This window comes from Acipenser ruthenus, chromosome 1 (assembly GCF_902713425.1).
Source record: "Acipenser ruthenus chromosome 1, fAciRut3.2 maternal haplotype, whole genome shotgun sequence".
NCBI classification, from domain to species: Eukaryota; Metazoa; Chordata; class Actinopteri; order Acipenseriformes; family Acipenseridae; genus Acipenser; species Acipenser ruthenus.
This window is the reverse complement of record NC_081189.1, coordinates 14765748-14789831: the sequence shown is the minus strand read 5'-3', so window position 1 is coordinate 14789831 and position 24084 is coordinate 14765748. Positions and strand designations below refer to the sequence as shown.

The 24084-nt window shown below is 37.0% G+C and overlaps 1 protein-coding gene across 1 annotated transcript in view; it reads left to right on the top strand.

Moving 5' to 3' along the window:
* Positions 1-6873: 6873 nt before the first annotated feature.
* The window catches only part of LOC117403553 (transmembrane protein 8B-like), an 89719-nt gene continuing 72508 nt past the window's right edge, over positions 6874-24084 (top strand). Inside the window, exon 1 of the mRNA XM_034005735.3 lies at positions 6874-7077. Within this exon, the coding sequence (XP_033861626.2) occupies positions 6993-7077 (85 nt within the window). The 5' untranslated portion in view covers positions 6874-6992. The remainder of the gene's footprint in view (positions 7078-24084) is intronic.

The following is a 24084-nucleotide window of genomic DNA, read 5'->3' as shown; positions in this document are numbered from 1 at the left end:
CTCTACTCCAACACTCCACCTCGAGTGCAGAGAGCTGCAGGTTTATATACTCTGGCCGAGGGATTAACTAGTTGTTAATGATCTTATCTTATTCTAGAGTCTGCACGCGTTTGGTAAGGATGCATGACTGTCAGCTAGTTAAATAATCAGTAGCTGATCAGCCATGCATCCTCACTGGGTTTTTAAATATAATAATAAAAGACGCGGCGCTTTTACCCGCGCCACAAACAAAAATACAAATAATAATAAATAGGGGCGGGACACTCCGCCACACAGCATCACCGCCCTCTGTCCCCCACTCAGCTAACCCCAGCTTACTTACCTACTGTGCTTGAGGTCCCCAAGCAGAATCTTTTCATCTCAACCAGAGAGAGTTGCTGCTCCTCTCTGCTGTTTCAGGTAAGTTTGCAACTCTTGACCACTGAATCCGATGTCTCTGAGAAACCGGATTGTGGAGTGTGCCACAAGTCCTCGACAACCCACCTCCACTGGGTAAACCTGGACTCTCCATCTTCTCTGTGCCACTTCAGCAGCTAGTTGAGCGTACCAAAGTTTCTTCCTTTTGTATGTCTCATCCACAGCTTCCTCCCATGGTACTGTGAACTCTCCCATAACGTAAGCATTTTTTTTTTGATAAATTAACTGTAGACAAACTTTTAAAAGATAAAGCAAAACGTTTTATTTGGTGTACATATATTTTAACAGTTTTTAACAAAATTAATACAAAAGGAGGGGGGTGATTGTGGTGGTGTGGGGGTTACAATTAGGTTTTATAAAAAAATATTTATAATGTTTCGCTCCTCAGTTTTGTCTTTTGTCAGTGTCTTCACTGAGTTTTATTTTCCCGCTAGCATTTACTGTTTGTTGCTTGGTAACCAAAAGCCACTGTACCTGCAGCCGTGATGTAACAACGGACCGCCCACTGACTTTACCCTGCTTCGTTTGGTGTGAACAGTACTGCAGCGCGGGGCGCAAGAAGGCGGCATGCGCGCCGCGTCCGGTGTGAACGCCCCCTTCAGACTGCACTGCACTGTTACTCACTGTTCACAGTTCAAAACAACACTTGCACCCCAGCACTCACTGTTGGACTGGTGATCATGTAGATGCTTCAAAGTGTGTGTTATTGTATTATTATTTCGGGACTGAACCCCGTGGTTTTGACTGGCTGTACACAACTTTGTGTATAGTCAGTCATATTATTTAAAAGCAATAATAAAGCTTTGTTTTGACCATTGAACTGTTGTTGGACTGTTGTTTATAATCACTGCCTCACCTCTACACCTGTGCACTACCACCCACAGGTTCACAGTCATATATTGCTGGCATTGGTGGTAACCTGTTGGTCATGCTGCACTTGTCTTCTAATGCTAAGGCCAAACATCGCAGCACCTGATCAAGACACCAAGTAAACCGTCCTTGGCTATGACCCACCTTACATCCTGTCAAAATGTGTCTTGATGTAGCTGTGATGAACACAAAGGACACCAGAAATTTCAGAAAACACCTGCTGGACACGGGCACTGTGTCCTGAAGAAAGGCTCCTGGCCATATCAATCTCCGATTAACTTTATTTTTGTTTGTTTATTTTATTAAATTAAACCTTTATTATCTGACTGTCTGGATATACAAATACAATATGTAAAAAACAGAGAAAGAAAGATGATCAAATGCCATCTTTATGATGGTGTGGAAGGGTGGTGGGCAATTCACTGACACACACGGGAGACAGAAGTTTTATTTGAAAACACCGCACTGGTGCCCAGTTTTATTACTTTTGAAGTTTTCTTTTAGCCCGCAGAGGGTGCTGTTGTCTGTGGCCTGACTACCGGCAACGGTACACAGGACCACAGGAATACCAATACTGGTAAACAGTAAAACAAACTGGCGCCCTCACAGGTGCTCAAAATAATAATGAAAACAAAAGGCAAAATTAAAAGGGAAAATAAAACACAGTACTAAAACTGCAAAATAAAGGTGCTGCTTATGCAGTGCCCCCACTGCCGCTAAGCCGGTCAGCTCAGGTCTCCGTCCTACGCTGATATGCACTATACACTGGGGTGGCCAAGGTTCCCCTTCTATTCATACACGTTCCCTCGGATACGTAACAATAGATTTTAATGAAATTATTTATTTATTGCTGGCTGTTTTCCTCAGCCGTGCTTGCCTGTTTTGGTCACTTGCTCCAACCACTGGCCTTCTCAGCCAGCGTCTGTGTGTTTTCCAAATTACGGCCACCCGAAGGCACAACCTAGCACAGTTCTTATGGGCAGAGTAATCTCCCAAGGCCCGCCTCTCAGCCACTCAGAGAGATGGAAAGCCAACACACCCTCTTCCCCACCTCTCCGTGTCATCGCGATGACTGACAGGTGGATCCTACGAGACTGCTGCCCTCTTCCTGCAGTACCATGCATGTGCCAGATAGTCAGCACAGATCTCCCCCCGTTACAGATGGAAACATAGTTGATATGCAAAAGATAATTCTCCCACACGTTTGAACCCTTGGAACAGCCAAATTAACAGAATTCTAAGGGCGTAAACTAAAGCCAATGCTAGTCCTTTCTACCAGAGCACTCAAATAAGGAGGTACCAAGCCTTTAAAAACTTCGCAAAACAATACCAATGAAAACGCCTCCGGTTCATAAGCAAGAGTCAGCCTGGTTTTATGTAGACGTGACAATGATGTGTCAAAGGGGAACTCTCTATTACAAATCTGCAACATGAATTATACACTACATCTCATTTATGTAGAGACTACTTACAAGCAAACTGGTAAATATAATCACAATAATCTAAAACAGGGAAACAGTCGCAGTCACTAACTTTAACTTGCTAGATAGGGAAAAAGCCTAATTTAGGTCATAACTGTAAAACCAATTTATCAATATGGTAACTAAAAGTAAGATGCCAATCAATCCATATCAAACTAAAAGGAATTCCGTAACAAACAGCAGAGAACTTTAGAACTCTGGCAGGAAAAAAATGATCACCAGAGAATATAAAAAATACTGCATGGGGTAGTGTGTCATAAGAACATAAGAACATAAGAAAGTTTACAAACAAGAGGAGGCCATTCAGCCCATCTTGCTCGTTTGGTTGTTTGTAGCTTATTGATCCCAGAATGTCATCAAGCAGCTTCTTGAAGGATCCCAGGGTGTCAGCTTCAACAGCATTACTGGGGAGTTGGTTCCAGACCCTCACAATTCTCTGTGTAAAAAAGTGCCTCCTATTTTCTGTTCTGAATGCCCTTTTATCTAATCTCCATTTGTTACCCCTGGTCCTTGTTTCTTTTTTCAGGTAAAAAAAAAGTCCCCTGGGTCGACATTGTCTATACCTTTTAGGATTTGGAATGTTTGAATCAGATCGCCGCATAGTCTTCTTTGTTCAAGACTGAATAGATTCAATTCTTTTAGCCTGTCTGCATACGACATGTCTTTTAAACCCGGGATAATTCTGGTTGATCTTCTTTGCACTCTTTCTAGAGCAGCAATATCCTTTTTGTAACGAGGTGATCAGAACTGAACACAATATTCTAGGTGAGGTCTTACTAATGCATTCTAAAGTTTTAACATTACTTCCCTTGATTTAAATTCAACACTTCTCACAATATATCCAAGCATCTTGTTGGCCTTTTTTATAGCTTCCCCACATTGTCTAGATGAAGACATTTCTTAGTCAACATAAACTCCTAGGTCTTTTTCATAGTTCCCTTCTTCAATTTCAGTATCTCCCATATGATATTTATAATGCACATTTTTATTGCCTGCATGCAAAATCATAAATGAGTAGAGGTGGTAGCTAAGGTAACATAATTCAAGAATTAAAAAATGCAGTCCAGTAGGCCTCTTACTATTTTAAGCTTTATTAATAATGCAACCAAGTTCCAGTCAACTCTGGATGTAGCTGTGTATGTTGGTGATTGTGGTTGAATTTTAGTGTGTGAGTAAGTGTATGTTTTGCAGACTAGCTGTTGATTGAAAATGACACCCTGTCACAAAGACGGCCGGAGTGGGTGACGTCAGACCAGAAGACAGGAACACAAACGACAGAGAGATGTGGAGTTTGGTGGAGCTGAGCGAATGCTTTCGCTCAGCATTTAATGAATAAACAGACAGAAAATAAACGTTTGTAACAAAACACAAAAACAGGACACGGCACTTGAGCCAAAATAAACAGACAAACAAAACGAACTACACAGACAAACACGGTGAGCTTCTTTTACTATTATTATTTTTACAATACCCTCCGTCTCCTAACCCGTTCTCCACTCACCGAACACCAACCCCCAGTGAGTGAAAACATGCAGCTTTTATGCAGTTGTACCGAGATTTGATTGCTAGTCAATCATTCAATTGGAATCTCGGTACAACTGCATGTGAATTAATTAAAGTGCAATTCCCCGTGCTCACATATTACTTTTTACTTGCACGTGATGTGATGTGCCATCCCCGTGCCTAAATACAAATATACAATTTACACACACGTGAAACACAGACCGCTTATATCCCGTGTACCAATGCCTATACACCCACATTTACACACAACACGTAACATATAACATACACAGGGGGGGGCACTTTGCCACACACCCACAAAATGAAACCTTGTGTACTCATTTCTATGAACATTATTTAGAATCTTTTGGAAGGGTTGTAGATCGCTGTCGCTGTGTTCACTGATGTGGTTGCATTCCACCACACAGTCACCTCTATTGGATTAGGATCTGGTAATTTGCCAGTGTGTCAGCTGTACCTAAATATTATGGCAGTTGCAGTTGTGGCTGCATTGTGTCACTCATTCTCTGATGGGGCAAGGTTACCACAAGATGACAATGTCCCTACCCATCCATCCAGAGGTGTTAAGGCATGGTTCAAAGAGCTCAGCAGGGAGTTCCCCACTGACCTTCCCAGTCTCAGCATCTCTATACAATTAACCCCTTAATGAGAGCGACATCTACAGGACACTAATGCACCTGAAATCTCTGAAGGTGGTATGTATTAGTTACTGGAATGTTTCTATAAGTGTGTTGTTAGTAGCGGTGGTGGTGGCTGGGATGGGGAGGATTTGTTTTTGCAGCCTAGCCTGAAGGATGTAGCTGCAATGTGTGTTGTTATATTTGCCACACTGAAATGCTGAAGCAATAAAAAATAGTCAAATTTTTTCACAAGAGGGCGCTCTTTCCCTGTTCAATGTCAGTACCGTGCTGTAATACTGTGGAAAAAACAACTTGTAAGAAAACTATGTTATTCAAATACCCTATTCAAATACGTTTAAGGTTGATTTAATTATATTATTAAAGGTCCCTTTAAAAGGGGTGATCATATACCTCATTCTACACATTATGTCACCAAGTACTCACTCTCCTGGTGAGCAGTGAAGTCACACAAAAGCTGCTGACTGTATTGAAATATTGGTCAGCCCAATTATCAATTCCCTTGACGACAGCTAACATCTCAGAGCAAAAGCAAAATGCGCACCTTCAATACTGGTTTCTGTAATTAACCCTGTTATTTTAGTGCTGTTTTTACCACATTAAATGGGCAATCTACTTATTAATCTTCATATTACAAATAAAATAAATAAATTTAAAAAAAGGAAATTCCAGCAGTAACCATCATTGGTGTATGCTGTTCGGTGATTGTGGCTTGCTGGTTCAGCTGGTCGTGCTGGTTAAACTGGTCCAAGAGAAATAAAAATAGGTCCATTGAAATGTCTTTAATAAAGTCAACTGTGTGGTCTATTCTCCCATATGAAACCTGGTCTGGGACTTGATATACCTGGTGGTGGCCAGCACATACAATTCCCAGCAGGTCACCAGCAGCTGCTGGAATTTTCAACTGGGCAAAGCAAACAAAGGAACAGCTACATGTTTCGTGTAAAATTACAAGACTTCTTAACATAGGTAGTAAAACAGAACTTTGTTGTTGTTATAGAGTTGCTGCTGTACAATGCTGTACTTATTTTATTATGAGTCATGCAGACTTTTACAGTAAAGAAAACCTGTCTTTCACACCGCCAGTTTGTCTCCAGTAACATTAGGAATCGGTATTAGGAATATATATATATATATATATATATATATATATATATATATATATATATATATATATATATATATATATGGATACCCTTGTGATGCTAATATTAAAGAATACGAAGTTCAGCAGTACAATTCGGTTTTTTTTTTCTTTTTTTAAAATAGTGTTTTTCAGTCCTGTACAGACGTTTTATGTCGTTATCTGTTTTATCTGTTTAGTTTCTCTGAGATACTAATGTACCAGCTTTACTTTTTTTTTTTTTTTTAACGTATTCTCATTTTGTTGATCATTAATGAACATTTATGTACTGTGGGTGTTGTCGAGTGATTGAAAACGAGATATTTTGTGTTTGAATTGAAAGTGATGGTCTCGAGGAGTTGAATGGGTCAAAGTTCAAGTACATTTTCCTCTAGAGGAATTATCACTTTTTGACGTCACTACTGTGGTATTGTCACTTTTTTTTAGAGTGGCTCAGGATGCAAATATAGCCTTCATCATATATATATAACTAAACCGGCCTATACCAAACCGATAATTACACGTGAAAAGTTGACCACGTTGTATCTAACTTGGTTTGAATATGTATACACGCTTTGTGTAGGTTAGTAGGAACTACTTACCGATTACAGATTATTTTATACAGATAGCACTCCCGCTTTTTAATAGCAATACAAATATATTCTTTCAATCTTATAATAATTAACATTTTACTTTGCACTCAACAGCAGCATCCCCTGCTACAACAATGACTGACACCACCACTTGCCAATAACCTCGGCGTCAATTATGTCAGCTATCCAATCCCAGCCATGTTGGGAGGAGCATTCTCGGAATCGCTATCTAAATGACGTCATTCATGAAACAGCTGGTCTGTTGCAATAACTGAAAATGGGGAAAACCTTAGTGATATAAAAATCATCTCCGTGCTTTTTGGAGGTATCGATTTAGTTTACCAAGATGTGGCGGCTGGGAGGTCTTGGGCGGGATGTGGGCTGCGCACAGATCCTGTTGCTCGTTTGCCCCTTTCTCTGCTCTCTCGGAGGTGAGTCTTATAAACTGGGGTTAGAAAGAGATCTGTATGTGGTGCTGAGGCAGTGGAGCTGTCCTTTGTGGCGGTACTGAAATAAGAGAATAGCAGTGGAACTAGGCATAGTCTCATCTGTAAACAAAGTCATTTGATATATCATACAGCAGTTTCAGGATCGGGCGATTTTTCTTAATGTCTGTATGTTATACTGAATTACATTGATTTATTTCTCTTAAAAAAATACTGGACATTAAGAACTGTAAATGATTAATTAATTACTTTGCATTGTTTATTTGCCCATTTCTGGATGTCATTTATAAATAAAATGAAGAAAAAAAAGATTTACCTTACCTGCAATACTTCTGTAACGCATCTTTGGAACGTTTTCTTCTTTGCGGTGGTAATATTTCTGTGACTGATCTTGTAAGTCAATGTATAATTGTTCAGTAACAAGGTGGTGGTTTTCTATATTTTAAACATGTAGTACATTTTTTTTCAAGATAATTCCATCATCCTGATTGCACTTGTATTGTTAATCATTTTAATCACGTCTGCCATTGTACGCTATCTGTTGTTTCTCTTCATATTGTTCATAGCTCGGTCTTTTGCACAAAACGTTACAACTTTCTCTTCTTGGCTAGTGGGGTTTTGTCATTAAGTATTTCTGAAATAACTCGTGGGGAATGTGAAACACAGTACCACCACAGTACCATCTGTTTAAACTTAGCTAATTATGTTGCTCGCCTGTCTCCAGTAATCTTTGCTATGGTTCTGCCACGTTATTCTTTCACTACTATAGGTGTTCAACAAACCTGGATGAAATTTTACTGAATTATGTGAGCAAAAACGCAGAATCAGGGCGAGGAAACATGCGATTTAGTTTTTCTCTGGCTTGACACTTTTTATCTCAGTGTGTGTCGTTATTAACCAGACGTTCGTCTATTGATCATTATTAAAGATGCAATCTGGTATTGGCCCGTTTTTCTGTGTGTTGTAAAGCTGTAGATCTGTGATCAAGTTAAAAACAAGTTCACTGGTGTAGCGATTTCGTTGGCAGCACATTGAGGGGAAGTTGATGGATAGCTTGTGGAGCATGCTTTAGATCATAGGTGGCAGGAAGACTTGTGAACTGTGGGGAAATTTATGGAAAGGCTATTTCTGTCTGCTTGAAACAAAGGCGGCAGGCAAAGCTGTCTGTTTTATTGTTTCTGTAAGAAACACTTGACATCCAAGGTAACAAATGACATGTTGTCTAATTTAGATGAAAAGGCTGCTTGTGAAATCTATGAGTATATCTATAAGTATTTTTTTTCTAAACACTTTCCCTATAGATTTCTTTCCCCGTAATCCCCATTAATTCAGTGGATTGATTTTGATACTTTTTGTTTCCTTAAGCGTAAAAAGGCAAAAATAAATACCATTATTTTGTTTGTGATGATTACCATATATGAATAGATGGGTTTAGAATAGATGGACATGTGCATTTCAGTTTCAGTTTAATTTAAATGTTATGCGTGGAATACTGTATTTTATAAATATATGTATAGGCTGTACATTACTTAATGCATGTATCTTTTTATAACACAATAAACAAATAGGCCTAAATAAATAAATTAATAAACAAATATATTTTTAAAAAAAGCATTGTTCTGGATTGTTACTATGATTCTGCAGTCATTTCTCATCAAGTATTGCATGATAAAGAAATAGCCTGATTGGCTGTCTGATTTCATGTGGTTATTATATGGGTATTTATTATGTCTAAATATATATTGAATAAATACTATATGGATATGGCAAATCTGACCCTCCATTACAGTCAAACCCGTTATATATTGCTTTTTTTTGCCATAATTTGCCATAAGGACCTCTATAGTATTGATTACAGCAGTTTTCATTCATAAACACCATTTTAATCTGTGCTGTACTATGCTATATTGTACATGTACAATACAATGTAATAACTAAAACCATAAGCAATCTGAAATTAAGTTAGGTGGAAATCAGACTGATCCATCTGATTAGTATTACCCATAATGTGATAATAATCAAAGTGATATTATCAGGAACTTGTATCGATTGTCTCCCGATGGTGGGGTGCCCTGCCACTGTGTGTATTTTTTGTGTTTTATGTTTTATGTGGTGTATTATTGTTGGTGTGTATTTATTGGTGCACGGGGTATAATGTGGGCTATGTAGCATGAGTGATTTAAAATGTATACTTGTATTTAGGCACAGGGATTGCACAATCACTTCATGTCCAGACAAAATGTGTATTAGTATGTGGGCACGGGAAGTGCACAAAGTAGTTCACGTGTAGACTGTGCTGAGATTTAATTGAATGATTGATTAGCAATCAAGTCTCTGTACAGCTGCATAAAAGAGTCAGTGTTTCACGCACACAGGTTGGGTGTTTGCAATGGAGAACGGGAGAGAGAGATAAATAATTAAAAGCCAAAGGAATAACAATTGCTACTCGCGCGGGTCCCACACGACACTTGTTTGGGTCGTCCACTGTTTGTTTGTCTGTTTGTTTTGGCCAACGTGCCTTTTGTTTTGTTCAGTGTTTTGTGTTTTATTAAATCTTTTTATTTATTATGAAATCAGTGCATTTCATATCCCAGCACTATTGTCTGCATCCGGGCCTGACGTCACCACAACACCATGTGGTCAAGCTCCCATAAGATTGTGGCCAAGCCATTGATAACAGGTGGAGGGTGACATTAACAGGAGTGATATTAAGCAGGGTTTACTGTAATAGGAAATGTAGGCGGAGTTCTACATATTGTATTGTTGCAAAGATGAGGATCCAAATCTTGCATGATAAGTATTTACAATGGAGTGACTTGCTTGGGCTCATCACTGGTGAAGAATCATATGCTTGCAAAAGAACATCTTTGTAGCAAAAAATGAGATTCAGGTTTCTGAGCAAAACTGAAGTCATTGTCCAAGATTTCTCCAAATCCTCTTTCAACAAAGAGGCCATTGTTCAGAGTGGATCTTTAGGTTTACAACAGATGACACATGGGCAGTGAAAAGAGCAATGTAAGTACCATGCAATCTTTAGAAGGAGAGGAGTTAAAAAAAATACTGAGAAGCAGATCCATATTAGGCATGGCGTTTCCCATAAAAATAAATAGATGACCTCTCGGAATGCAAAGAACAATAGACAGCAGGGGATCGAGCCAGCCACCCACACCAAGTAGGAGCACACCGCGAGCACTGCTGCCATTGATTCTCTATTGACTGAAGCAGCAGGCATGTCCACATTTCCTAATAAGGTACATTGCCAAGTACAGCACTGTTTTGTTTGTTGCACAGTGATGTTTAATATAGTTAATATTGCTATTCAGTGCTTTTATGTATCTTCATAAAGATCTGATAAACATCACTGAAGAACTGTCTGGTCTTTCTGACAGCAGGAATATCTGATGATCATACAAATCATAAGGTATTTATTACTTATTTTATAATATTATGGTTTTAGTCCCTTTTATAACAAAAAAAAAACCAACAATAATTTTGCTCTATAACGTTTAACATGAATACCTTGATAAACCTGTCACACTGTGTCTGTGCTGGAGTAATTAGTATGTGTTATCATTGCAGTGTTGATAATATTTAACAGTATGTATATTCATTTTAACAATTATGGGTCAGCTAAAGGGCCACTCAGAAGGACCTTGGTGGCTAAATGCCATGGGCCGTCAATTGAGTACCAGGAAGTATAAATGGTGACAGATACTGATGAAAGCAGAATGTTCCTTATAATAGAAGGCTTTGAACAGGTTTGAGTCTTTTTCAAACAAATGTTTATGTAATTCAAACAAATGTATATATAATTAAGAAACACCTGTAAGACAACCTGATGAGGTTTCTCACTCAACGTTAACAATGAGTTATTTTTGCAAGCTTGATGTTTATGACTTTTATTTAAATTGATTTGTCCGGTTTTTTAGGTTTGGTTTGAGTTGGTGTTGAGCTGGGTTGACTGGGAACCCCTAAAAGGTATTCCAATAAAGATTTTAGGAATGTATCCAATGAACACTCTGACATAGTCACAATTCTATTAAGTCCAAACTTGCTTCCAGAGGGTCTAAATGGAAGAGTCGTTGCTGAAGTCATATCAGCCCTGAAGAAATCATCTGAAGACAATGACATGGTCTGCAGGACTAAATACATTGGCCAGTGCTAACTAGATCATGGAGCAATCCACAGAACATACATCATCTGACTTCTTGACACGAGTAATGGCAGGTCATTTCAAGGACAGTAGAGCTGTATGACAAACAAGTGTTTAAGTTGTTCTGGGGAAACATGACAATTCTTCAATGATTTCCAACTCAAATACCTGAAGTCTATTCAACATCTGTTCACCAGAATGACCCATACTGTAAATAAATCACCTTTAAGGCTGTTCCTTTTGAAACACCAGTAATATGTGTAGTCTTCAATATGGAAACACTGTCAACTGCTTTCTTATGCAAACTGTCTTTCAACACAGAGACCCTGTACAGTTTGTATGTATTATAGAATACATATCTGAGAATACACTTGAAAAGCAAACAATTCAGTCGTCTGAGGTACAGCCCAGTTGCAGAAAAGCGTGTGCTATAGTGCCAGACATTTTAAAAACATGTGCTATAGTGTCAAGCATTTTAAAAACATGTGCTATAGTGTTATGTATTTTAAGTACTATATTTGTCAAACTGCTTTATGTTTTCTTTTGTAGTTGTTGAGTAATATGTTAAATTAAAACAGGCCATTTCAAGTATTCTGGGGGTATTTTTTTCTTAAATTTAAAAATAATTTGGGAGCTGAATTTTTCCAATTTCATCAATACTGAGGTAATATGTTATATCGAGAACATTTTCAAAACACAGCGTTTTTTTCTGACCCCCTTCTTTGTGGAAGATGAAGTGCCTTGTAATATTATTTGTTCGGATGTGTTTTTATATGTCTTGCTCATTAAGTTTAAAAATGGCATTGTGGGTAAATAAGGATGGGAACTTCTGCCCAACCAGTTCATCAAAACCCAAGTCTCATTAGATCATTGTCACAACCCACCCCCTGTCTTGTCCTTTTGTCTTGAAGCTTCTGCACAATTGTGAAGGAAGTGAATGCCAGATTCTGTTCAATTAGTCATTTCACACATGAGCATTTGTTGAAAACATCCTTTCAGCCTCTATAGCCAAGGAGGGACTGAAACCCAGTTTCCCAAGATGCAAATATGTGTGCCGTTTATACAGGGAATTTTGTCTGCCAAATTCCTCCAATTAATGATATGTTTCTGAGGAAGTGCAATATGGTCTATGCAGATGAGGTGATTGACCTTGTGTACTCTTGTACACTGTTGAGCTTTCCATCAAGCTCTTGCACTGAGTAGTCTAATGCACCAAGATGCTCTCTCAGCACACACTGTACCATGTGTAATTATTTTTGTCAGCCTGTTAAGAGTTTTATGAGATTGCATAAAACCTGATAAAACCTATTTATCACATCCTTCAGAGTACAGACAATGTGAATACAGGGTTGGACTGCTGTGTTTTAATATAGTCACCCTGAAGACAAAATATCAGGAGAGATTTACAAATACAGAGAATTGTCATTAAAACAAACTCGGATTACACACATTTCTTGATACTATGACTTTTCTACACAGTCCTTGCCAAATTTAGCAGTCTCTTATTGTAAATGACTTCTTATAATATGAATTTACATAACACACATTTCCTGTTAGTGCAAATTATTTTGGAGCCCTAAGAAATAATTTGAATAAAACGAATTGCTCTAGTCCGAACAGCTGAGTGTAAAAGACATTGGGAAATGCATTAACTTTCATCCAGATTTGGGACGACAGACCCTGATGCACTTTGAGTTGTTTATAAAAGCGGAGGTGTTGAAAGCTGTGGATAATGCCCCACCATACAGAAAAAGAAAGATGTTGCTGCAGATGCCCTTAATCGGAATGGGACAAGCGGATTGCAAGTGCAGTTCATTTGCAGTGTATACTTTTTCAAAGTTCACTTCCAAATGTATTTTCAATAACATACACAATGCTTTTAAATGTACGTTACTTTTCATTGTTGTGTAATTGAATTTGATTTCAGTGTTGCTGTAACTTCAATAAAAACTGTCAGTATGTATTTGGCTTAGCCACATTTTTGCTGGTCCCTTGAAATTCGTATTAACGAGAATGAACTGTGTTTCTTATTTTTTTCTGAAGAGCTGGACGTTTTTAGTTCAGTTTAGACTGACACTACATTTCAAAATAGAGTTTCCTTGGTATCAGTAGCAAGACACGATCTCAACTGATCTACAGTTTTAGCGCCACACCACCATACAGGACACTGGTGACAGCACGACATGCAGCTTTACAGTGACGAGTGATGTATGTAGGCCTATCACTGTACTGTGAAAGTGTTGCATAAAGAAGTAAAAGAATCAGCCTGTACTTGTAAATCACCGTGAATGCTAAGGTGCTACCTAACCCTAACCCTAACCCTAACCCTAAACCTAACTCTAAAAGTGGATGAGAAAAAAAAATGACAAAAGACAAGAAATGTAGTAACCTCTGTTTTTATTCATTTTCTTCTATGGGAATTTTAATGAAATGGAAAGTTGATTGGTGATTGCCAACAGCTATGGCTTTAATAAATCACAGCATACCTACACTGTACTATTCCACAGAGACAGAAAGGGCAGTTATTTGCATTCATGCTATTAACCTTTCTGCTTCAACAGCACCTTTTCCTTTTGCCTGGGGACACATTTATGCACTCTACATGATTGGAGTCAGAGTTGGTATGATAAATACAAAGGCATTCGGGTGTATTTTCTTAAATTAAAATGATATATACTGTAATGTTGCATATAAGTATTGACATTCTCTGTTAATTTCAGGATGATTCCCCTGAGTACTATGCATTAAATGTTGATTATGATAAAATGTTTTAACACTGGGATGGAAACATCAATGTTCTTATTCCATATTACATGACCCATTGTTGAATTAAGTTGCAGAAGATATTGACAATATGTACTTTTCTACTTACAATGTTCTGAATGCATGCCAGTACTTATAAAAAAAGTCTTAATTATTTTGTACTTATGTGTGTGTGTGTATATATATATATATATATATATAGTGTAACACAGCAGGGAGGGAGTTAATATCCTCCTTGCCAAAAACGTAATTGTTTAATTGTTTTATTAATTAATTATCAACTGCACCTGGCTTTTATTGTAAATTAGAGCCAGGTGCAGGGTATTTAAAGATAGCAGCCAGTCCTTTCAGGGCTGCTGTGTGAAGGAGCCTGATTGAAGAGGTACTCAATCGTATTAAAAAAAGGTAACTGTGTGTTCCTTTTCTGTTGTAAAACTGTGTGTTTTCCAGCCAGCAAACATCTTAGCTGTCCAGCTTTCTAGAATTAGGTTCCTGTTGTATGTAGTTAGGTTTTTGGTTTGTTTTTGATTTATTTTGTAAAAATTAAAGTGCGCTGAAGTGCTTTTTCTTTCAATTCCTGTGTGTTGGGTCGTGTTTTGTGTTTTGAAGGGAAAAGAGCCAGAGAGAGCCTGTGTGGCGAGCGTCTCCTTTACAATATATATATATATATATATATATGGTCTGCACTCACATATCCAACCCTATAAAATGTTGACTTCAGTGATGGTTAAACATGTGTGACGCATATCTGATTATTTCATTTGGGACCATTCCAACCCTTGTATCATTTTTGTGTTCCATGTAAAATGGACAATGTGTTTTAAAATAAGGCTTCCATTTAGATGTACTGCATTGGTTTTGTTGGTACAGTACTATATTTTTTAACAGTAGTAGTATTTTAATTCAGAACGATATGATAACGAAAATATCACTTGCCAAAACTAAAGAGATGACACGTTAACTGTAATACAGTACATACTTTTAAATCCGGTACGTATTGTACCGGTATGTAACATTTTCCATTAACGACCTAACAGCAAAATTAAATCTAAATGTTATCCATGCACAGAACTGTGTAAAACGTAAAAGGCAATGCAATTTAACAAAACCAACAGAGTAAAAAAACTAAACAACAACAGCAACGCAGTTTCCGGAATTGCAGAATATAGTGCTCGATAAGGTCACAGTTCACTTGCAAATGAAAATGCACAAAAGCAACAAAAGATCATAGATAAAAAAAAAAAAAAACATATCACAGTATCTAAAACTGTTTAATGATTAACTCTTATATTACCCTAGCTTGTTCCGTTTGTTTTGTTTTGGCTGAATTTTTGTCAGGTGATTGCGTGTGATGGGCAAATGCATTCATTTTTTACATATCTATAATGGGGATTGATTTTATTCTTAATACAAGGGCAGTAAAACATGACTGACGTGTGTATATATGTATATAAAATCCAGGTCTGGCAATGGAACATGAAGCAAGCAATGTGATTGGTCGAGCAAGGTTCCAGCTGTCCGTATATTGGATGGATAAGGACAGTTGGAGCCTTGTCACATATTAAATATCACTGCGCTGCCTCACAGAATTGGACGGCAGCCATCTTGTTTACAGTTACAGATGTACAGTAACTATAAAACTGAGTTACCAATTACCAGCAAAAAAATCCCAAAAGTAGTAAGAAGACATATCAGTTTGGATGAGGAACAATTAGCTTAAGAACATCTTTATAAAATACTCAGGGATCTCTGTGGAAATGTGAGAAATGCCCATGGAGAAGAATATAACATGTCAAGCTACATTCGTCTCCGAGCTGGAATAAACTGCTGTCTAAATGAAAACAAAACTGGGGAATCTGTCAATGCACACTCACCCCAACTTTGTCACTTCAAATAATGTCTTTTTAGTGGTTTGTAAACACTGCAGAAAACCACAAAATGACACGTCTGTACATTATCCACCCCTCTCCGAAAAACTATTGAAATCCAAGACGGCGTTGAATATATTTGTATTCCTTCCGTCTGTTCTGCTCAAACAGTGTCTTGCACATAAAAAAAAAAATAACTCAGTGCCGTCTCAACTCCGCACCCTGGTGTATCTTTTCTATGGTAATGTACACAATATCAAAAATAAATAAAATTACTCAGCTTAACTTAATGTGTATTTCAAAATTCTAAATTGGAATACATTATTGATGTAAAGATATTTAACCTTATTTTATGTATATATATATATATATATATATATATATATAATGTGTGTGTGTGTGTGTGTGTGCACGATCAGTTAGTTACAGCCTCGTAATCTATAGTATAAGATTGTGATGCTGGACATGTATGTGTATCTCCAAGTCCAAAATGGGTTCATATTTTATTGAAAAGTTATGATGTGCTTATTCCAACTAAGGTATTAGTATGACATGAAATGGAATTTTATCAATTCTACTACATGTAGATTTTATAGTCAGAATGGTAAAAATAATAAGCTCCAAATGACTTGGAATAGAAAATCAACTGTTTACACCTGTTTTAATTCTGCGATCATAGATGTAGGGATGTGAAAAATGTTATGATTTATTTTCTCCATTCAGATTCAAATGACTTTTAGGATGCCTGGAATTCTGAATTAAAATGTGTGGAAATCTATTATTTGCACAACAGGATTAGCTTCCTTCTTGACATAATTTCTCAAAGCAATTTACTCCAAATCGTCATTAGGGAAGTTTTTTTTTTCTCTTCAAGACAAAAACATAATTTGCATTTCTTAGACTAATCACAAGCCGCTAAATTAAATGTTTGAGGTGTTGATTTCTGGATTGGTAACTATTAAAAAAAAAAAAAAAACATGCTAATGACAATTTGGAGAACATTTCTTTGTGATTCTAACCCAATGTGATTAATTGCAATCGACCAATTGGTACTTATTGTAAACTATACTGTATTTAAATATTAATCTTGCACTGTAACCCTGTACTGCCCTGTAGCACCTGTAAGTCACCTTTAATAATAATAATAACAATAATAATAATAATATGAAAAGTGTTGTCTGTCCGAATACAATAATAAGATTCTACTGCTGCTGGGGTTTTAAGGGGACCTCAAGCCCTCTTACTTTTTTCTGCCTCCTCATTTTTTGGGGCTACCAGCGCCACTGGTGTAATAACTTCTTGTGTTCTAAAGATGTGTGTAAAATGTAGGCGTGACATACAGATGGACGAATGTAAAGACAGAGAGCCACGTCTCACAATCTGATACTGCCATTAGAAAGTCTGATCCTTCCAGTAAAGTGTTACATACAGTTGGTACGTACAACTGCCTCACTTATAACCCTGTCGCCTATGGTCTATCATATTTAAAACACTAATATGTATATGATTATTGAAATTATTGTTACATTTTTTCTGAATCTTAAACTTAAGCTTAATGGTTTTTTTTATTCACATGTTAAAACAGCATTAACATAAATACGTTTCAGCCATTATTTTAAAATATTACCGAACCAGCTATTATTATTATTATTATTATTATTATTTATTTCTTAGCAGACGCCCTTATCCAGGGCGACTTACAATTGTTACAAGATATCACATTATACATTATTTCACATTATACAGATATCACATTATTTTTACATACAATTACCCATTTATACAGTTGGGTTTTTACTGGAGCAATCTAGGTGAAGTACCTTGCTCAAGGGTACAACAGCAGTGTCCCCCACTGGGGATTGAACCCACGACCCTCCGGTCAAGAGTCCAGAGCCCTAATCACTACTCCACACTGCTGCCCCCCATGATTCTAGAGGCATACTGCAGATATACATTGAAAAAAGGGACCTTGAAGCTTTCTGTACAAAATCCTTGGTTTACTGGTCAGCTCTCCTTTCTGTTTTCTTTCCTTTTTGTCTTAAAGCAAACACACAGTTAACTAGTCTTTGTGATCAGACTGTAAGAGTGTGTCTGACGATGCAGACTGCATACTCAATGCTTTTATCTCCATAAGGAGAGGCACCCTGGTACACATTAAAATGCTACAGCGTTTTGAATGATATTTAATTTGATACTTAACTGCTTGATCCCTATGGACATGCTGAAATGAAATGGAGAGATTGGTAATACACACAAAGGGAGTTCGAAAGACGAGAAAATTCAATAGCCATCTGGTAGCAGCATTTTAAAACTCAACCTGGCCTTCCAGAGATGCTTCAATAACACAGTTAAAAGCCTTCTATTGTGTTTTTTTTATTGTGTAATGTTCGGGTATTTGTTTATCATTTGGCAGCAGTGGCTGGGTTAAATAGGATGATTTCCGTGACACGAGAGTAGATGTTAAAACTTCATGCTGATTTGAACTCGGCTCTCGCCAAGATAAGCACCAACTAAGATGTAGCTTTACAGTAAACTAATGTGATCCATATGTGTCTCCATCCATTTACGTTTCCTTCCATATGATGATGTAGATATCCTTCTGTCTGGTGTTAATGGCTGAAGTGTAATGCTGGCTCCAGGGATCAGCTTATTTTGCCTCCCTGGCGCATCAGCACCCACAACGGCTTGTTAGAGAAAGCTGTTGGACTGTTTTCAGATTTTTATAGTTTTAGAGTTTTATATTCTCTTGATGGGTATGAAAAGCTGTTATGTATGAGAGGGCACTTGAGACAAACATCAAAGTTGGTGTTTGGGCTCCCGCTTAATTGTGTTATTTTCACTTTTTAATTGACAGCACAGCTACTGTAAGCATTGCTAATTTTACACAGTTATGGTGTATTAGAGCATATTAAATTATACAAATGTAAACTATATACTTTGATATAAATAATAATACTGTACCATTGATATTTAAATGAAATAATATTGACTAAATATCTGAACAGAACATTCTCAAAGTTTCTTATGCTTTTAAAAAATGTTAAGTTATCCTCTGATACACAAAAAATGACAATGAAATAATGTCTCTATTTGCAGGAAAAGGAAAACAAGGCTACAGTTTTTTTGAGTGCCCTTTCATTGCTGCAGCATTGTGATCATTATGACCAATGTATTCAATGTGAGAATGTGACAAGCAAGATGTATGGAATTATTTGAGCAATAACCTCTTTAAATAATGTGTAGCGCTTATTTATTGCCAAGTTTCTTTTGTGACACTGAAGTAAATGAGATGGTTGTGCTATATCATTTCAAATAGGTGACGCTGTGATATGCGTTGTTTTTATACAGCAGATTATACCCTGGATTAAAAGGAAACATTTCCATTAATGTGCAACGAAGATGATTTTCAGTTACAGAAAATTAAAATCATAGAAACTGGCATTCAACGTTATATACACGCTTATAATGATCAGCTTGTTTTATCAGCTGATGTGTGTTGTGCTTCTGCTTCTATAATTAGCACAGTGTGTCAGCTGTGTAAGGGGTTTAACATTTCATCTCCTCTGTCTTGCTTGATTATACCATCAGTACCCAACACCTCTCTCCATCGCTTGTTTCTCACTCTCTGCAGCTCCTGCAATGCATGCTTGCTAACATTTTGAAAATAAAGTGCGAGGCAGCTACTCAAAGCACTCTGTCTGTGAGAAGAAGGATGGGGGGGGATTATGCCAATTGAAATATTATAGAGATTTGTTCAGAAAATAATTACTGAGAATACAATAAAATTAGTTATCATAATTACAAAATAATGTATAGCGAAGCGGTACCTATTAGTTGTACTAAACCGATCTAATTCCTCATTTTAAGCACCCGTCTCACTGCTGCTTTGGGAGAATGTGCTTCCTGGGTACAACTCTGTCTAGTGTCGGGGGGAGGGGGAGGGGTTTACATGATCATTTTATTCCCCTGAGTCCCTTTGTCTTGGAAGTACGTGTGAACCAAATATAGAGATTTACTATGGGATTCAGAGTGGAAGAAATATGAAATAATGTATCTCACAGTGTCTTTTAATCCCACTCTATTCCCAGAGGGGGGAGTTATACTTTAGTTGTCCTTTTATTTGGTGTGATTTTATGCTAAAATAACACACCATGGATACTGGTTACCAATTTTGTACTGTAGCTGGTTTGGGGTGTATTAACCAATACAGCTGAGGTGTTTCATGCATAGCCTGTGGTATTAATGCTCAAAAAGGTTTAAGATGACCAGAAATTGTGTAAGCAGCTTTTTAATACATTTTCAGCAAAAATGCACACCCCAGTTTCTTTTTCCAACACTTAATTTACTCTTAATAGTAGGTTCCTTACTGCTATTTTATATTTCTACTGAGTATTGTTTTTGCTTGACACATCACTAGTTATATCTTCTTCTTCTCCTTCTTTACAGTTAATATGAATTCCCCTTTAAGCTGCATATTGTATCAGTATAATTTCCACTAATATTGAAACAGGCTTTTCTTTTTAACAAGGCGTGTTTGCACATTGTCATCTGTTATTTACACCAGATGATGCTGTAAATGATTAATTTACCCTTTCCTGCCTCAGGGACTGTAGCAACTTAAAATAGGCTCCCTGAGGAGGAAACCCCTGGGGTGCCGTTCAGCTGCAGAGAGCAGAGAGGAATCAGGAGCTGTCTTTGTAGAGCAGCCAGCATTTCTAATTACAGCTGCACCAGATAGTTTTCATACAATACACTTCAGGCTTTCCAGTATTAACTGTGTTTGATGCAGCCTGTGCTATAAAAGAGCAACCCAAAATAATCCCCCCCGCAGCAAAAATAAATAAATAGATAGAATGGTTTTATGTACTTGTAAATGCAATTCAACTTATGACATCGTTTTTGTCCATAAATTCAAAAATCAATAGTTGTATGGGTTACTCCATATGAGCATGGACCCCTCATTTTCTTTAAAATTTGTACCAGTGTGTTATTCGTTTTGTTGCTGTGTATGTTTTCCATAACAATGAACAGAACATGCCAGTACTGCCTCAACCCAGGTACTGAAGAACACTTTAAATGTGTTGGAACTCTTCCAAAGAATTTGCACTACAGCACAGTGTTGTTATGTTATCTAAAAGGTAGCAATGTAAACTGTAACCCTGTTACATTATTTATAGTTTGTCCTACCTGCTATCTACATCCACATTTAAATCATTATTTCTATTACTTGACCCAGCAATAGCAGACGTTTTTTAGTGTCACGGTTAATACCCTCCCCCCCCACACACCGATGAAAGTAAACATGTTTCCACATGCATATCATATATTTGTATTCAGAAGTAAAAGTAAAATTGGTATAAAAAATCATTTTCTATTTTTTAAAAACAAAATTGTTTTTTTAAAACAATTTTCCTTTCCCAAAAGTATTTGAAATAGAAATAATCTCTGAAAATGTAATGTAAAATATAAATAGAAAACGCTATTTCATTCACGTTTTATTATATAGTGACAGACTTGGCCATTAATTCACAATGTATTTCCACACTGACTGTTTTGTCACTTGGTACAGTAATTCAGTTCCACTGGTGAGCACCAGGCCTGTCAGAAGTCTTATTAGACACCCATGCCTCACACATTAAAATGTATGACAGGTGAAACACTCCCTAATGTTCTCTTTAAATAAGGCTGTTCTAGCATAACTACCAACAAATATAAAAATAGCCTCTTTGTACAGCATTTATCATTTTTATTTTACACTTATAAACATTCATCTTACAGTACAATGTCCATCTCCCTTATAAGAACTTTCACTGGAATCTGGCACTATACCACCATAGCAGTGGTAAACCTGTAATTGGATAAGATTCCTTCCTCTCTATCAAGTATATTACATTAACATGGCAACAGGCCCATCTATTAGCTGATAACTCTCCAAGTGCCCAGTTTTCAATTACAGAATGATGTGACTCTACCACATTCAGACATTTTAGATCCCTGACTGCTTTAGATGAGGGAGAAGTGTGACTGATTTATTTTTCTTGGTGGATTTAGCATGATCCAAACCCCAAGCCTCCTCTATTGCCCAATCTGAACCTTTTATTAATTCGTTGACATTCATTTTCACTTCAGATGGAAGAGGGTTGGGGTGCCAGTTAAGCTAACCCTCTATGGTACACACCATAAAAAATACAACAGAACATTATTTACAACATTAATGTTTATTGATTTAGGTCTCATAAACATGAATCTGGACACATATTTTGTATGTATTTTTTTATTATTATTAAAATATGAACATGTATTTTTAAACCTACATTGTACGTTTACAACATGCGTTTCTGGATGTGCTCAGCAAGTGCACAGACCTGTTAACTTGCCATTTCACACGTTTCAAATCAACATCATCTACAGCTGATTTTTTAGTCTTGCCGTAAGACCTGTGGATGTCAAAGGTTGTTCATTGTCATTTCGAGGAGACCCGAGTACATGCTGTGTCTGCTGGGTCATGTGCCTGTGAGGAAGGGCTGATGTCATCATTCTCACTGCCATCACATATATAATGAATCTGTAATTAAATAAATCAACTGGACGTTAAGGCTGGACAAAATACACATATAATAATAAGTACTACTACCACATTATTATTATTATTATTATTATTATTATTATTATTATTATTATTATTATAAATAATAAAAAATAATTGGCAACGACTAAATTAAAAAAAACAACAAAAAAAACCAATAGTTTTTAATGTGTATGTTTAAACCATACCATAGAGGGCTAAATTATGTTATGGAAGATCAGTCTAGTCTATTCTTGGGGGTTCTATTATGACTAAGCTATAACATTGCATCACTGCTTCTTAAATATACTGTAAGTACATAAGTGCATTTACAGGTAAAACACAGCTCCTTTGGATGTGAAAGATAAGGGGGTATATTTTAATGAACCGTGGAGGGTCTAAACACCTCTTTTAGAAAGCTCTCTTTTTGAAAACCAGTAATCAGTTGTTTGTTTTATAAAAGTTTACCAGGGTAACTCGGTATGGTAATTGTGCAGTTTCTGCATGCTTTCCCCATGGTTATAGTACGCATTTACCTCAGTTTAACATGGTTTGCCGTGTTTATCATTTGCTTTACCATACCTCTCTAAGCTTTATAATGCTTACCTGTGCTTTACCATCTTTTCAGTTTGTTTTATTATATTTTGCTATTCTTTTACAGTGGAGATCTTCCAAAAGGGTTAGGCCAGCAGATAAACTGAACAAAATTACAGGGCTGACAAATGAATTTCTTGAAAACAGAGAGCTTGGCATTGACATCATAATTGGCCAGACATCTGCCTCCAAATGGTTCTGCTTTTTCAACAGTAACTATTTTGTAAGTGAATTATTCATGTTAGAATGAATTAAGCTTCAAATACTAAAACTGACATTATAGTCCTTTTGTAGGATAACAACTCTGTGTGCAGTAATACTAGAGATGGTGGTCTTGGGAGGAGATGTCAAAGACAGATGACATCCCCTTGCTTTCTGAATGAAGGACTGCGTTCATCTGGCACTTGTTGAGGAGCAGCAGAGTTATTGATCCTGGCTCTATCCAAAAAACTCAATAAGCTTTTATTTCTCTGGGGAACCTCTGAAGAAATAAATGTTAATGTACAGAAGGACACGCTGCATAATTATTATCCAAACAAACAAATGACAGTAATTAATTCCTCTTACATATGAAAGTCTACTTAGCATTATGAAAGTAGCCAGGTAGAAATCCATAACAACCACAGCTGACCGCAGGTAGAAATCCATAGCAACCACAGCTGACCGCAGGTAGAAATCTATAGCAACCTCTCAGGAAAGCAAGGTATACGTGGCTGTAAGGGAAAGAGTTCAATGGAAGCCTTGGTACTGATCTGTCCACAACAGCGTTGGCGATTAGCAATCCAAACGTGGAGGCATCCAGCTTGACATTTATTTTTATGAAAAGAAATATACTGGAGTTGTATTTGATTATATGTCAAAGGTTATTATTTATTTGGCTCTTGTTCATAGTAACCAGTTAAGAGATCCAGGAATATATTATTGCAATATAAAGGGGTATAGACCTGTGACCTTGTGACCTATGTAGCCAACACAGAGAGCCTAATTTTGGTACTGGGGAAAGCACAATGACATGCCCTGGATGCACTGTTGAAACCCATGTCACATGG